The sequence below is a fragment of the Embiotoca jacksoni genome, unplaced genomic scaffold, assembly GCF_022577435.1.
Source record: "Embiotoca jacksoni isolate LCO1_2020_lvr unplaced genomic scaffold, fEmbJac1.0.p SCAF_22, whole genome shotgun sequence".
Taxonomy (NCBI): Eukaryota; Metazoa; Chordata; class Actinopteri; family Embiotocidae; genus Embiotoca; species Embiotoca jacksoni.
The window spans coordinates 8,469,128-8,486,130 of record NW_027185363.1 but is presented as its reverse complement, the minus strand read 5'-3'; the positions used below and the strand labels follow the sequence as shown (position 1 = coordinate 8,486,130).

General features: G+C 40.0%; 1 protein-coding gene across 1 annotated transcript in view; it reads right to left on the bottom strand.

The window, feature by feature from the left end:
* The window catches only part of LOC138203125 (collectin-12-like), a 42,429-nt gene extending 26,613 nt beyond the window's left edge, over positions 1 to 15,816 (bottom strand). Inside the window, exons 1-2 of the mRNA XM_069157755.1 lie at positions 15,366 to 15,816; positions 12,202 to 12,252 (exon numbers count right to left, since the gene is read on the bottom strand). Of these exons, the coding sequence (XP_069013856.1) occupies positions 12,202 to 12,252; positions 15,366 to 15,372 (58 nt within the window). The 5' untranslated portion in view covers positions 15,373 to 15,816. The remainder of the gene's footprint in view (positions 1 to 12,201; positions 12,253 to 15,365) is intronic.
* Positions 15,817 to 17,003: the final 1,187 nt, after the last annotated feature.

Here is a 17,003-nt window from a genome sequence, read left to right as displayed (position 1 = left end):
CCAGCTGAGGCTGATGTGAATGATGTAAACGTGTGCACCAAATTCCAATGCAATCCATCCAACAGTTATCGATACATTGCCCTCAAATATCAACCACGTGGTAGCTGTCAGTGAAAAGTCGGGAGATCACCAAAGTAATTAGTATTCATCTTCTGGTGACTACGGACATCTGTACAAAATATAATGGCAATCCATCAAACAGATGTTGAGCTATTTTAACCTGGACCAACAGTGGTGGACAGATTCACCAACCAAAAAGTAAAACAAGTAAACATATTTCCTCCTTCCTGTCCACACATCTTCTCTTTTGCACTTCACTGCAATTTAAAATGGATAAGACTAATGTATTTGTGACTATTTATCTTGCAGAGTGCAGCTTGGACTTGAAGACGTGAGGAGTGACTCTGTTCTCAGGACCACGTTAAACCTTTAACTGGGCTAACAAGGTGTGCTGGGGTCATGGTTTCCCCCTCCGGCTCTCACAGCTAACGGTCGCCGACTGGAATGTTAACAAGTGAGCACCATCCAACAGTGGAAGTTGCCACTGAGACAAATTACGAAGACATTAGGTTCCTTATATTGCTGAGCTATCGTAGCATGCCTGTGCTGTTCTCTTTTAGCTCCCTGCTAACAGGTTTATGACACTCTAAATTGGGCCCCAGTCCTCGAGCACATCTGGATCTTGTTACTGAGGAGCCAAATCAAAGGAAGCATGCAAACATTTGATACATCAGCCCTTCATGCCAAGCATCATAAGAATAAGGGGCTACGTTTTTAACTTTGCCTTCAGGCTATTTCAGGTGTTTTTACAAGAAAGCTTCTCAGCGGTGTTCACTTACTCTTCATGATGAGCACAGAGATCAGTGGTTTACAGTAAGAGATCTGTATGTTGAGCTGCTCAGAGAAAACATAGAACATATGGATGGCTGCATGTCTGAGCAGGATAAGATGACTTCATTACACACACACACGCATGCACACGCACACGCACACACACACACGCACACACACACACACACACACACGCGCGCGTAAGCGTAAGCGCACTAAATTATTACAATCCAACAATTACACCACAAAGGTGCATTTATTTTGAGACAGCTAATGTCATAAATATCAAGTCACAGCGTCAACTAATTTAATTTATACTGTACATATTTTTTTATTGGGTTTTACTTGACATATCAGGGTTTGGGGTCCAAAATAAATAAATATTTATGATAAGGGGATGCCTTTTAAGAAAACTTATTTAATATATTCAACTCCATACATTCCCCCAATGTATATGATTTTGACTGTAGTTTATACATGACGATAAGCTTTTGAATATTTTGTTACTTGTACCTGATATGTATCGAAAAAATTCAATCATTTAATCATTTAATACATAATAATCTCTTTAACATGTTTATATAGTAAAAAACAATGCAGTCTTGTCTAATGCTGTCTGCTTCTTATTACGTCCACAAAAACTAAAGGATGAACGTTTCTCGACAGAGTTTATCTGATTTCAAATCCCTCAAGCACCCTGGCATGTTTCTGGACACATGCAAGCTTGGTGGAAGTTTTGCAACGAGAGAAACCCTCAGAAAAAATGAACAGCAGTGTGTTCACTGAAAGAATTATGCAAACTGAACAAAAACAGTGGACCGGAGTTCAGTTTTAAATGGAAAACTTTATGGGGCGTTTCTTGTTCATTGAGTAGACTGCTGTGTTTTCTATCCAAAAGTGCTGAAAGGCAGAAACAGAGCCTAATTGGTAGAAAAAACTGTTTAAGATTAAGCCTGTTAAAAAAGAGATTCACAGCCAATGAAGCAGTGAACATGGAGTTGATTAGATCTGGTTTTGTCTTTCCATCTGTGCTTGATTAGAAGAAGACTGACTATGACAAATGGGCGATATTACACCGTAACCCCAAGAAACAGACTTCTAAGCACGCAAGTGCGCCTCACAAACAAAGCTGGGCCACCGTATTGGAGATACTTTATGAGGGAGGATAGGAAATCAAAAAAGTCTGTGTTCAAGTCAGCAGTTTCCATTAATATCCAGGCTCACCTCTCGTGCAGTGCATGATGGGCAGAAGAGATACAAAGTTGGAGTCACGAATCAGGGGGAAGAAATGCCAGCTATTGACTGTATAATGAAATACAACATCTGATGTTGGTCCACTGTGAGCAGGCATGCAGAGGTAGTGTTGACAGGCAGGATTTTTTAATGTAGTTAAGACTTCTTTATATTCCCAGAGAAGACTGTAAAGTGCAACTCAAACAGCACCTGCATCGACACTAATAAGAGGTATTTTTTTAAAAGCAGGCACACTCATGTCGATCATGTGTATGGATGTCAGTACACACACAAACTAAGCACTTGTTAACTTATGATAAACTGCATTTCAACTTCTCATTTAAAATAAGCATGTTGATTAATGCTTTTAAAGACTGATTACCTTTTATTTTATTACTCAGTGCCCTAAAATGAGCCAAAAACCAATCATGACTCTGAGAACCACTCGCTGGTTTCTTGCGCTGAGGAGGGACACCTCAACATCAACAGAGCTTTAGGATATTCATTTCAATCAAATTACTTATTATCACACTAATAAATTCAAATGTTTCTTTTCTTTAAAGCATCTAAGAAAGACACTGATGCATAAAGAGCCAACGATAGACATTTAAGTCCAGGCAGTTCTTACGTCAATGCATTCTCTACTAATGGTATATAATGGTATAGTAATATAGTAAGTACAGCACTTTGCATTGCAACCTTTCAGGTCATGTTCCTCTGGAGCCGAACATTTCCAGCAAAAAATATTTACAATAAGATGAAGCCGTTTTAACTAGCATTCACATGCATGAATTTAAAAAAACATGGAAGCCATAAACTGATTTTATTGGCCTTACTGGAGAACAAGAGACCTCCTGGCTCCTCGTGCTCATGTTCCAGTGTTGGCATGTTGGAATGAGGTCATTTCAAGTAAAACAGGACCATGTGAACCTCATAGCACGAGAGGAGGGGGTCAGTCACTGATCCTCACTTTCACCATGTCACTCTCACCACATGGGTATCCACTCTCTCTATGCTTTGATTTATGACTTGCTAAAATGGATGATACATGTTCTGCTGCCCTCACTATGCATGTTGGTGTGCAGATATGTTAGCAGAAAAGGCTGAAGCCAGCAGCAGCATTTGAGGCTTGTTCTACAGGCGACAGTAAAACAGAAAAAAAAAAACCCAAAAAAACAGCAGCACTGGACTGCAATAAATTTACAGATAGTGATTATAAATTGGCAAATTATGAGGTACCATACACAATAGTTTACAGGTATTGCAACAAGACATGGTCAACCGTTCAGTCAGTCTACAGCCCCACCTTCATTCATGGTTATGAACTCTAAGTAACGACCGAAAGAATAACATCAAGGTGGGTTCAAGATCCCCCAGGACGAGCTGGAGGAAACTGGGGGGAAAGAAAGATGTCTGGGCTTCTGTGCTTTGGCTAGACATGAACTTCTCATTTAAAAGAAATAGTCGCTGCATTTGGCTGATCAGCTGTGAAACTATGATCACTCAGTCAGTCAGTGAAATTCACGTTTATACAGCTGGCTGCGCTGTTGTGGTTCAGCCAAGAACAAACAGTAAGGAATAGTATGGTAAAAAAGGAAATTGATTGACAAAACATCAATCTGAAATTGGCTGTGATGTAAACTTTGGGAAAACTCACTTCTCTCTAAACTCACATATCAATTAAACCCAAAAGGCATCTTTAGCCTGATAAGATAGTTCATGTGGTCAGCAGTTAACTGATAGTAAAACTAACCAAAATCAAACAATCAGTCATAACATAAACCTAAAAATCAGGACCAAAGGTTGGATATAACAATGTTATTTAACTGCAACCGGATCTGTGCCGGTGCGGGTTGCCACAGCAACACAACATCCAACTGATACTAACTGCAGTGCAAGAGATGCGTCATAGCTAATTTTATATTCCACAGGTTCAGGACTTGATGTGTTGCGCATGAAACAGTTATTTTAAAAGTAACCCCAAGAAATAAGCATCGGCCACTTCACTGAATAAATCCACAAAAGATGTAAATCTGTTTCCGTCACCAGTTGAAATCATTTACACAGTTGAGAAAAGTGCACTAGAGGGTCCAATAAAGCAAGAATTTAAATGATGTTGTAGTTTTGGACTGAACCTTCATGTAGCACTGTGCCGTGTGTCTGATCTCATCATTTTTCATGAACCCCACAATTTTTCTATTACAGGGAAAATCGTGCAGAGCTCTGTTTGTAAAAATGTGGATTGCATAAGTGTGATCAATATCAAACAATTTTTTAATTGTAACCATGTTACGTTGGAAAGTATTCATAATGACTCCCGCAGTGAAGCCTCACAGAGAACTATCTGTCTTGGAAGAGTCCCAGTGAGATCAGCCACAGAGCCTGACTAATTACAACCTCACCACAACATGAACAAAAATAAACAGAGACATATTTTGTCACACAGGTTGAGAACATTTCCCAACACTACTCTAGCCCAAAAACCGCTACTCGGGTGCCGAGCTGAACACCAAACTTAAATCCACACGCCATCTGTGCAGTCGGGTTTCCATGTGGTCATGCCTGCTGGGTGGCCGCCGTGGAAGCACTTATGATACTGAATCAGCAACAATCATCACCCCGGCTGATGAGTCTAGCTAAGTTTGTGCTGTAGTCCATCCCATCACCGCACTGCACTTTCAAGCTACAGCGCCCAGTAAAGCCTATAAAACCACACAGTGCGGATTCAGTCAGCCGTCCAGCCAAGTCTGGCTTCAGTTGTGGGGAGAGACGCTGACCACAGAGAAGACGGTATCTGACTGCCGTGGTTTTACTGTGGCCCATATCACAACTAGGAGAAAGTTATGCAATGTATTAAAGGGATTCTTTTTACCAATGGGTGCCATATGCAAATGGTCCAAAGCACACACGAAAAAAAATACTTTCTGACTGCCTGTGTTCGAAAGAGGACAAAGTCTTGCTGTCAGAGTCAAACAAAAAGCGACTGGAAAATGGCCACAAAAATGGCAAGATTATGTGTCCAGAACCACATCCAGGTTGTTATGATTCAACGTAAAGAACAGTGTACCAACAGGACAAATGTTTAACTAGCCAGTTATCTTTAACTACGTCTAAACTGTTTGAATATGACTTTGAAAATGGGAAACATGACACGATATCAAACTAGATAATTACCTGAAAAATGAAAATTCAGTCAGCATTTTATGGAAATTGAAATTTAAAAGGATTAAGATTTAACTTGATGGCAATTCAGCAACCGTGCTGTTTGGCCTTCAGTAAATTTGTGATGTCACATACTTCTATGTCTGGCCCCAGCACAACCCTCTGTCCAACCTTTAATATGAAAGAAAACACTGAGCAGTCATTCTGTCGTGGATCTAGCAAGGTACAACACCAAAGAAAACATGCAGTTGGGCTGGGCATACGTCACTCAAAAAAAAGAGTCAACCAATCAGAAGAGAGGGTCATTGATATCAATGCGCCTTATAGACACAGACACAAAACAGCCTGTTCTTGGCAGAGCACCAGAGACAGGTTTAAGAGAGGATATGGAAAAATATATTGAGATTGTTTTTGGTACTTAAAACCACACAAATGACTTTTAATAAAACAACTGAAAAGTGTAAAAATATGTGACCTTTAATGTTTTATGCTGCAGATTTGAAATTATATTCTTCTCTACTGGATTGGTTATCTACTGTAAATGAGTAGGCGACATACTAAAAGAGGTGAGTGAGAAAATCTGATTTTGAAGAATGTGAGTGAACTAACACTGTGCTATTGTCATGGACTACTGAGCACTGAGCAGTCAAATCCTGCAAACAGAAAAGTTGCTGTAAGTACGCTCAGACATACTGAGAGGGTCTGGTATTTTCCTTTGCAGATGTACAGATGTGAATACACAAACACATGCCTGACTTGAAACGGTCATTTAAAACACTTGTGAGCTGAGTAAATGGAAAAAAAAAAAAAAAAAGCTCCACGTGGCTGCCTTCCTTGCACAACATGCAGACATTTTTCAGTATCTCCAAAAATACAAGTATTAAAGGATAAACAAGAGAAAACCCTGAGCAGTGTGTTGGTTCTGGGCCAACATAAGCACAGAAAGAGCAACAAAAGCACCGCTGCTAGGTCTGAGAGTGGGACGGTGAACGTCGCTGTGACTCACAGCAAAACAAAGAAAAATGCACATTTTTCAGTTGAACTTTCTGAGAGATGAGGGAGTGAAGTTGATATTGGCCTTCTTCAGGGCACAAAGACTTCCATTAAGTGTAACACTGATGCTGAGACATACGCACAATTTCTTCTTCCAGCCTGTCTGAGTTTGTTGTCGGAAAAGGGAGTCAGACACTTCCAATATGGTGTGTGTTATTCTTGTGATTGAGCCAAAACCTGCTGTGAATGTAGTGCCTGACAAACATCCATTATGTGAGAGAAGACACCCCATCAGAAGACAGTCAGTTGCAGGCGTGTCGTTAAATATGGCCTACGTATCCCTTAGGGGAACGCAAAACGGAGCAGTGTGAAGACGTTTGATGAGGCGGTTAGGCCGATTACGGCCAAAACAACTACCGTATGTAAAACCACTTACTGACAGAAGATGCACTGTAGCTACAGAAAAGTCATGTTTTATGTCTGAGACCATTTTTCAGAGTAAATAGGAACCTTTCCTCTAACGACTGCATAGCAACGTCTGTACTGTGAGAGCCTGCTGTATAGATAAGATGGAAGACAAGGCAGCTGGAAGGCATTTTGAACTCCAAGCTTGATAACACATGGAGCCTCTGTGGGGTTCAGACAGGAACAAAAGTCAATTCATGGTCAAATGTTTGATATAAGTCCGATCGCGTGTGGCCACGTCTATTTCTGATATATGAAGCAACACATATGAACAATTTCGCACTCTTATAATCTGCATGAACACATTTTGAGCTGTGCACTATTGAGGCTTCTAGCAAATGTAACAGCCTCTACATTCCTCCCTACTTCTCATATTTAAATATGTAAATGTTTAATATTTTTCTCAATATCTATTCATGATCATTCAAATGTTGTTTGAAGCTCTGCTGGAAGGTTCATTCGGGAACAGAGACTAAGGAATGATTGAGACGTAGTTAAGATATAGTTAAGGTATAGTTAGGGTGATGGTTGAGGTTCGGCAAATAAAATTATGGTAAGGTTGGGGGGAAAAAAACACCATTACTTGCTGGTTTGTAACAAAACACTAAGTCTGGTCTCCTATATGAGAGTCAGATGCAGTACATATCAACCCACCACCCTGGCTGTCACACCTGTACACCCTGTTCACCAACGGAGTAGTGCTATTTTTATGGGTACCCGATTAAACACACATTTAAGTTGTGACTTTGTTTCAATAAGTCAATAATGTATACTTTCATTGCTTTAATTGAATAACATCAACAATATAACCACGCTATTTTCAATCTAAAGTGTTGCTTTCTTATTTCAGTCCTGCATGTTTTCAGAATAAAAGCCAGGCTAGGAAGGTTTTTGTCTGGCAAAATGTTACTTGGGCTTTTAATTTGAAACAGATACAGGAAGTGTTAGGTTTGTATTAAAAGTCTAATGCTGTAACTTTAAAAGAGCAAATGGGAGCGGATCAACAAAACTGCAAACATTTGATCTCTTCATGTGGAATGAAAAAGTGCCAGTGCATCTTTCCAGTTCCCTGCAGCAGCACCACACGTATCCTGCTCACACATTTAGACTCAAACACTGTGGATGCAACAGTTTATATTGAACTCAGGTTACTACGCCTCAAACACTTAAAAGGCGCGCAGATGCAGGACATGGGGAAGGTCAGGAAAGGTTCAACTTTATGCTGAAGGAACCAACAACTTGGCAATGACTTGTAGCGTATGATTTAATTCCCTTGTGAACCTGAAGCGTATAATTGCCTCCTCAACTCAGCTACAGTTCATAAAACATCTCAACTCTGTGTGATATAGCTTTAAGAAACCACCAGGTCTGGAAGAAGAACAATGACGCATGTAAAACTACTTCGTTGTGTGCCATTATATGGCAATGTGAGCATCATTGGCCAACACTGGCAGCAGATATAAATTATTTCTGAAGGAATTGTCCAATATGAATATAATTTCTAGGCATACATGCTATTGAACAACTAAAGATGTAATAAAACTTTGAAATACTGTTTTATTCAAACACTCGTGAAATCTTACAATTTGTAAGTCTCATGTTTAGCTGCATGTACAATTATATGCCAGTTGAAAAGATGCTGGGTCACACAAAGCTTCCACTGTTCGAACATGCCTCTCCTGACCGGTAAGATGTGCTGCAGTCGACTTATTCTTATCTTTGCCGTCTACACTTGAACATTTTCAACAGCAATAAGTGAAGACTTCATCTTGAGACTGTTGAGTCCAGGGGTCTGTTGGGTCTGTTCAGTTGACCTGCAGCTGACCTACAGCTCCAAACAGAATCCCCTGCGGCATGCTTTACGCCGGCCTCCTCCGGGACGAAGCGATTTCTTCCCCGTCTGGGATCCAGTCCTCCCTGCCTGTCATTGGTCAATCCAGGATTGACCCATCACTCTGTGACCAGTCACAGACTGCTCCTGTAGACTTTGCAGGTCTGGAATAAAATCAACAAGTCAATCCAGAAGTGTTCTGTGTTGTTTTATCTGTCAGCGTCTCTCCGTTTGTTACCCGGTCGTTAACTTATTTCTTTAAAGTCTCCCTCTCTCCTCCTCTGACTCTCTCTGCTCTTTATTGAAAACACGAGCGAGTAATCTTTCATTAGGACAGCGGAACACGAAGTGCATGCATGCGAGCCCTGGAGGGGGCTGTAAGTAAGTAACAGGCAGGCATTCTGAAAACATTCTTTTCTGGTAATAAAGTCTCTGTAAATTAAAACCACTCGCTGTTTTGCTCCCAAAAATAAGTCAGGCAAGGAATGTGACTCATTGGCTCAAAATAAAAACTGTTGACAAATGTTTCCCTCTTGAATCAGACAAAAAAGCAAATCAGATTAACAAAAGCAAAAACAACACAAAGGACACTGAGAGTTGCTGAGAGAAAGAAATTGGCGGTAAAACAAAGATATAAATATATTCTTTTGTGAAATCATCTCCACTTTGAGGTTTCTCTTTTTCCAACCCCCTCTTCCCACTCTCTCTCCTTGGCACATTGCTGACACAGCACAGCACAGCCCTGGCCTGGACCCTGAAGGCCCACATACTCCACCTCTCTCCCTCTCTCTGTTTCTGAGAATATAGGTTTGCACTGAATAAACTTCTAGTATGGACACAGGAAGCAGCTCAGCAACTTCTCAGGTTTGGACACACTCTCAGTGGGATAATAGACCTCTTGTGGAAAGCAGATGTCAGAATGAGTCAAGAAATTCATTCCTCTCCTCGCTGAAGACATCGGAGAAGCAGGACAACATCTATTTATATATATATATACATATATACATATATGTATATATATATATTTGTTTTGCTTGCTTTTTGCAAGTACACGAGTATGTGTAGTAGACAAGTTAAAGGAAAAGTTCAACATTTTGGAAAATGTCCTTTCTTCCTGAGAAATGAGAAGTTTGACACAATTTTTCTGTAAATTTTGAGCTGATACCAGGACACCTGACTTAAAAAACACGACACATCTAAAGTTCGCTATTTGATCATCTGGACATTTTGGATTTGACCTTTTGGACAAAGCATCATGCTGTGATTATTGTTTAGGCAAACAACAGCATGGAGTAGTGACTTCCTTTAGTCACTATGATGGAGAAACTGCGTTGATAAACTGCTCAGACTAAATGTTTAACTCTGTTTCCATTTTTTTATGCTAATTTCCTCCTGGCTCCAGCTCTGTATCTTACAACATATGTACAGACATAAGATTGAGATGTATTTCCCAAACTGCCAAACTATATATTTCAAAGAAACCCCAAGACAACAAACCCAGATGCTTCCATACAAGACAATTAAGGGGTCAATGAATGGTTTGAAGAGTTTGAAAATGATGTAAGTCATATGCTAACTGTATATCTTTGGAAGGGTTGGGGGAAACATGTCAGATAATGCTATGACATGATGAAAACCAAATATACTTTTGGGAGAACAGGGTTTCTTCCTTCTGATTTGTTTTGACATGTTTCACGTTGGCAGGCTGTGTTCCTTTAACCCTTACTTGATCCGGTGTTGGAGAAGAGTCTGACTGCAACTATACATCATTCTGCTACGGGGGAACAAACACACCAGCTTGATTTTATTTCTTTAAACCAATCACACTTGTCTTGGGCAAAGCTACACCCAGGATGCAGTGATGGTGCCTTTGATGAACACTCTCTGGGAAAACGTATTGTGCTGCAGCACATGGGGAGGAGAGCTCTGAAATTAAAATGGCCAAATTCTCAACATTTTGTGTGATCGGCATCTCAAAACTCGTCATTTTTCAGTGTGTTTTGAAAACCGTAACATAATGATAGCAGAAAGGGAGGATGTTGACTGAAATTGTCATTAAATGGCAGCTTTATACCAGAATTGTACATCCAGGAAGTCAGACCGGATCCTTCGCAGCTGTTTAGTAACCAGAGGTCAAGGAGCTGAGCAATAAGTTCAGATGCTCTGAATAAATCATGTTCTGTGTAAATCTTGTCTAAATTACACGTAAACATGCACATAACAAGAAGTTTGGCTTCGGAAACAAGAAAATCCAAACTGTCCTCTTGTTATAGAAAAAATTACATCAACACACGTTCATGTGTGATGGAGCTAGATGTGTGCAATGATTGTGATGACACACAATATGGATCCCTACTACGTTCACACTTCTTGACATATGGCTGCTGGATGTCTGGAGACACACACACACACACACACACACACACACACACACACACACCAAAACAGATGAACAGAAGTGTTGTAACGTGATCTGTGCTCAGGGACAGACGCAGCAGAAGAACGAGGACACACTAATACGTCACATGGAAGTTATAGTTATCCACAGATTTGCTATCAAAGAGAGAAGAATTATGAAAATCATGAGAGTATTTTGCGGGTGAACAGTAGGCTATGATTAAGAAAATACAAGACATTTGGTGCCACATGACACAGACAAAGACAAGTTTAAAGCCAGAACTAAATAGTTCTTTCTATTGGTGCTTCCTTTCAGAAGTCACAGAAACTCTTTAATGGATCAAGTGTAATCATCCTAAAGGTAAAACATGTTGCTGAAGAAATCTTTATGGACCTATTATAATCTATGTTTAGGCAGCATTAACAGGCTCAAACTTGAGCACAAACAAATATTACAGGCTGCAGAAATTTGATTATTGGCTAATTTGCAGATGTATTTTTAAGCAATAAATCTTATTTTGTAAATTTTAAGTTTAAGTTAAAACTCCCTTACAAATATGACTGATCCTGCCATCTAGCAGTTAAATGAGTTTTTCTTCCAAAGTCTCCTCAGAGGCTGCTGCTACTTAACAGTCTTTTCAGACCAGATTTGCAATGATATGTCGAGTAGTTCCAGTAGGTTTTGCATATTTTGATAAAATCCTGCTTGGTGGAAATGGCTGTGGCTCATATCAGGACATCCGCTTTAACTCCAGGAATGTGTTAATTTAACATTTCTGAATGTGCTTCACACAGCTGGGGAGGTAGCCACATCTGGTCAGTTGGTATAATCTTTGAGTGGGTAAGAACATCCTGAACCTGTCTGGAAACTTCTGCTCTGAGAACCAAATACATTCAAAGAAAACAGAGGAAGGAAATGAGCAGACTCATTTGGAGGCTGAATGTTTGGTTTTAGACCAAGTTATTTTGTGCTGAGTTTAATAATGCTGATGACACTGCAAAATCATTAACTGGTCAGGAACACCCAGGATGCTGTGGTTTCCCCTCTCTACTGCACCCCACTGCTGTTATTACAGAGAAATAAAAATGAACGCAGCAGCCAAAAATAAGTTTGTTTCTGGGAAACGAGGCGTGGCCTCCGTTTAACCTCAAGGACTGTTGTAGGTTGGCCAGGCAAAATACTCAAATCTGTACACAATCATTTCGATTGACATCACTGATTTTACTGAAGAAATAAGAACCAGTGAAGGAGGTCACAGCTGGAAGTCAAGAAGTCCCTTGATACTCACCAAACCTCTTATAACCAAAGGACTGCACCTCCTCCTCATCAGCGAAGTCGTCTGGAGGAAGAACACAAAAATGTATCAACATATAAAGAGCAACAAAACAAGTAATGCAGTTTTATAGGAACAACAAGTGGACATTATGACACAATTGTCTAAGCATATTTATCCTGAAAATGTTCCAGTTGTAGGTAAAACTTGATATTTTTCCACCCAAATTATAATTAATTAGTCAAGAATTAACTTTCAGTCGGTTTAAATCCTATCAATCCTCTTCAAAGGCTCTTTCGTTTAAAACTGCGATTATTTTTGTCCTTTTGAGCCCAAAATGACACAGGACTTGTGTAAAGTCTGTATCTACAGCCCACTGAATCTTTTAATGTGCTGTCCTCAACAGCTTAACCACACGTTTACCCCATCTCACTGGGATTCGCTCAACTCCTTTAAGTAAACTCTCTTTCTTTCACATTGTGGCATGAAGTCAGTCTCTGAGTGTTGTCTCCTTTCAAGCATCTCTTCAGTCTGGGGGAAATCATTTCGTAAACCTTTAAGTTTTTTTCTGTTTCATCACTCTTAGCCAGTAAAAAATAAAGAAATGTCCCAAACATGTCAGGACAAAACAATCTGAACACCTATAAGGACATAATCAGTGAAAGGATGAGAGGATGAGAGCAGTGACTGTCTATCAGAGAAGTAAAACCAACAGGAGAAGCAGGAAACGGCTGATGGGATGCTGCCTCTCCCTGAACTGGTCTAGGACCTGGTCTTAAAACAAATCCCGGTGACCTCTAAGCAGACCTCATTACAGAGAGCAGTGTGAGTTAAGAGGTAACAAGAACAATGTACACAGTTGTTAAAAATCTTAAACCCCATCTTGAGTAATTTTCCATTTCCCAATACCCCCAATAACCTGCTTCCTGTTTATGTTTCCAAGCAACATGATTGTTGTGTCCCACTACAATGGTAGTGTTACTGTAAGTATGCTTCGCTGTTCCAAGAGGCATTCAGGGAAATGAAGTTTCACATTTTACCCAAAGGGCTGATTTGAAAATATATATGTGAGCCAGTCAGTGTGTTCTGGATGCCGGGATGTTTACCGCTGTGTGGGACCAGGACAATAACAAAAGATTGCTCAACTTTACAACAGACGCCAGCGAGGACTGATGCGGTGACTTGCAGGTCACATTATTGTTTTTTTTAACAGTATTTTAATGATTCCATTTCCCCAAAAGGGTTGGAACCAAAGAATATTTTCACTATCAATGAATCTGTCTATCATTCTCTCGATCAGTCAATCAGCTGTTTGGTCTTTAATGTCCGAAATTAATGAAAAATGTCTACCAGAGTTTTCCAAAGCTGAAGGTGCTGCTGATTCACATTTAAGAAACTGAAATCGAAGATTTTTAAAATGTGTTCATTAAAAAACATGGCAATAAATTCTCTGATGAGCAGATAACTGATTATTCATGGTTAGGTCCTGGTTTACACTGTTTGCACCAAACAAAATGTTGTTGTGTAAATTTCGTGCTTACTAGGGTCGATGGATCATTAAAGATTTTAAATTTCTTATTAAAGTGATAATCTTCCGTGTGATTCTAACCTGCATCCTGCAACAGTTCAGCATCTGTTAGTTTTTGTCCTCTACAAGTATAATTATCTTCTGTTTCAAGACTCCTGCGCACACTTTTATTAATATTTATTGCAAATAGAGGCACTATGGCGGCATATCCTGATAGTTATCCCTTATATATCACTGGCTGTATTACATCATTGTACACAATTGTCTTTTTAGCAGGATTGCTTCAAAGTAATAATTTGGAAAAAATTTTGGTTAATGTGTTCATTTCTTTCTTTGACAAGTTTTGAGAAGATTGATACTACTTTCATGTCTGTAGGGTAAATACATAGCAGGAACCAGCAGCTGGTTAGCTTCACACTAAACCAACCAACCACAACCTCTAAAGCTCACTAGTTAACACGATACATCTTGTTGCTTTCATAAAAGCCAAAGTGTAAACAACAAATTGTTGTTTCTCCGGGACTTATGTCTCATATTATTCCTTGGCATGAAGATCACTGCTCCTGGCCAATATTCGATTGGAGCAGGGATGGCTGGATTTTAATAGTCTATCATTTTAGCATTAAATCGATGCATTGACAAAAATCCATCACCAATTATTCGACACAGAGGATTTAACGCATAGCGCTCATAGATGGAAGCAAATAGAAGCCCGTACGGTGACAACCTGCATTCTGTTGGACTGAAACAATGTGTGCTGTTCATGTGTTCATGTTCACTGCCTCTTACTGTCATAAGCTTATAATTATGTTGACAATCCGGGGGCTTTCTCAGACAGACCACAAGGTGGCAGGAGTCCTGCGGGGTGTGTTCTGTGTAACGAGGGGACCAGCCTGCCGACCTGTCAAGCGTGGCATTTGTTTGTGGGTGAGAATGACGTGCAACGAGCTTCATTTAGTCCAAAACATCAGGGCACCACATGAGGGCCGGATCCGCTCGAACTAAACACAAACCTTTATTTAAAATAGTGAGAAATCCAGACCGCCGTGATTCATACACTTTCTTCTGCTGTGTTCCACGCAGCGCGTGGAAAAGCAGCAATTCAATCGGTCTTTAAGGGTCCGGGGGAGCGCGCGCAGAGTTGGGCCACAATAAAGCTTTTCATGCAAGTCTGACTCAATACTTCCGGCCGTAATTTGAATTTCTTTAAGATAAAACAAAAACTTTTGATCCAACACGAGACTTCAAGCGCGACGTGGGAATGAAAGAAAAGCCGTTTAAAAAGAATCATTTCATTACTGACGCAGAAAAGTGACAAAAACGCTTTTTTTTTTTTTTTTTTTTTTCCCCCCATCTCTTTTGTGCAGAGTTCTCTTAACGTAGGTTAGTGTTTGATGTGCAGCAGTGGACAGATGCAAAAACAACCCCAAACAGGGCGCCTTAATTGAAACCAGATGTGAGACGCGAGTTGGTGAGCCTACGCATTCCTCAAGTCCCAGACTCAAAGAGCGCAGAAAAAGTGACAAAAGAAAGAGCGAGAGGAATGTTTTAGGAGAAGTAAAAAAAAAAAAAAAAGATCATACTGAACATCAATGACACAGTGTTCGTGCGCTTCAGATATTTCTAGATTATTGCCTCTAATTGAGCCTACCTTTCATTGTGGTTTACTGGACTCTACCGTTGTGAAGCTGTTGTTTGAAGTCACATCCACAGCATCGCAATGGCATTTGCCCGAAAGCTCCGGTTGAGCGCCTCGGCAACTTGAATCGGTGTGTTTTCCAGCTATCCTCTGTTTGTTGGGGAGGGGGGTGGGGGAGGTAGGAAAACAAAAACAAAAAAAATACAAAATTCAGAGCTCCATCCGTAACTCTTTACGCAGGGGACCACCTCCTTTAGCGCAGGTAAACTTTAGTGCTGCAGCATAAAGAAGGAATGGACTTTGCTGGAATTCAAGAGGCAGAGAGAAAAAAAAAAAAAAAAAAAAAAAAGATCTTATCGTCTTATTTATCTGGAAGTTTGGAGGGATGCTGAGTCGAGGGTGTATCATGGTCCAGCTCAGCACCGGAGAAAACTCAGAAAGTGAAGGAATCCAAACGTGAGAGGAAGTGGTGCGTCCGTAGGGCTGCTTGGTGAAACCACGTGCACCTCACATCTGTGCGCACCGTCCGCAGCCCTGCTTGTTCTCTGTGGGTGTTAATATTGCGCACAATTACGCTGAATAAGCACCAATAACAGCATCGGATAACACTCTGCAGACTTGTTTAAGACAGCACAGTGTAGCAAATCAACAATCAACAGGCTTATGGAGGAACATGTTTCAGTTGTTTGCTGAACATGTGCTCTGGATGACCCGAGTTTAGAACCAAACATCCCCCTTACAGCAGATATCTGGGCAGATTGTGATTGTCTATATATAAGTTCTGCTGTATTCTCACTGTAGTATTGATCGTGATTACCTCAGTGTGGATGCTGAATAGAGCGAGGTGACGTCGAGTCAGTCTACAGGCATGCCTCTAAAGTTGATTTTTGTCACCTCCTTTGTAGATTTAATTTTCTATTTTTAAAGTTTGGCAAAGTTAGAAAAATCTGTGAAGGGAAAGAGGAACTAAGTGTTGACTGAAACGTCTCTGTTTTCTAATTTTGGGATACATTGATCTTTAAATTTGTCAAATCGAAGTTTTTTGTTTAAATTTTTTTTTTTTAAATGCCACAGTTAAGACAAATAAAGATGCAATTATTTACAGATGAATGTTTAATGCAAACTGCACAACATTAATGTTTTGTTGTGGCCACTTGGGGGCAGTAGCAAAGATTGAGGTGATAACTAATAGCACATCCAGCAGAAGGGGGAAACATCTGTCTTCATTTAAAAACCGTTTTTGACCACCTAAAGAATCAAAATCGAAAATTCATTCTTCTTTTCATTCTGTTTTGGTCTCCTCAACTCTTGAGGGAAATGTGGGATGAAACCAAACAACAGTGAGGTTGTGGCTCATAAAACCAAAACAAAGTCCCATTCAATTCAATTCAATTCAATTCAATTCAATTAATTTAATTCAATTCAATTCTTATACCACAGTATCACAACCCAGGTCATTTCAAGGCACTTTACATAGTAAAGTCCTTATAACAGAACTTAACTACATTGCAGAGAGAACAATTCCCACATGAGCAACAGCTGGGAGGAACATAAAACTCTCTTTTAACATTAAATGTAGTAATTAAATCCATTTTTTTAAATGTGCAAATATTGATTATAGCAGCTTTATTATACAAACAGACCGGCACT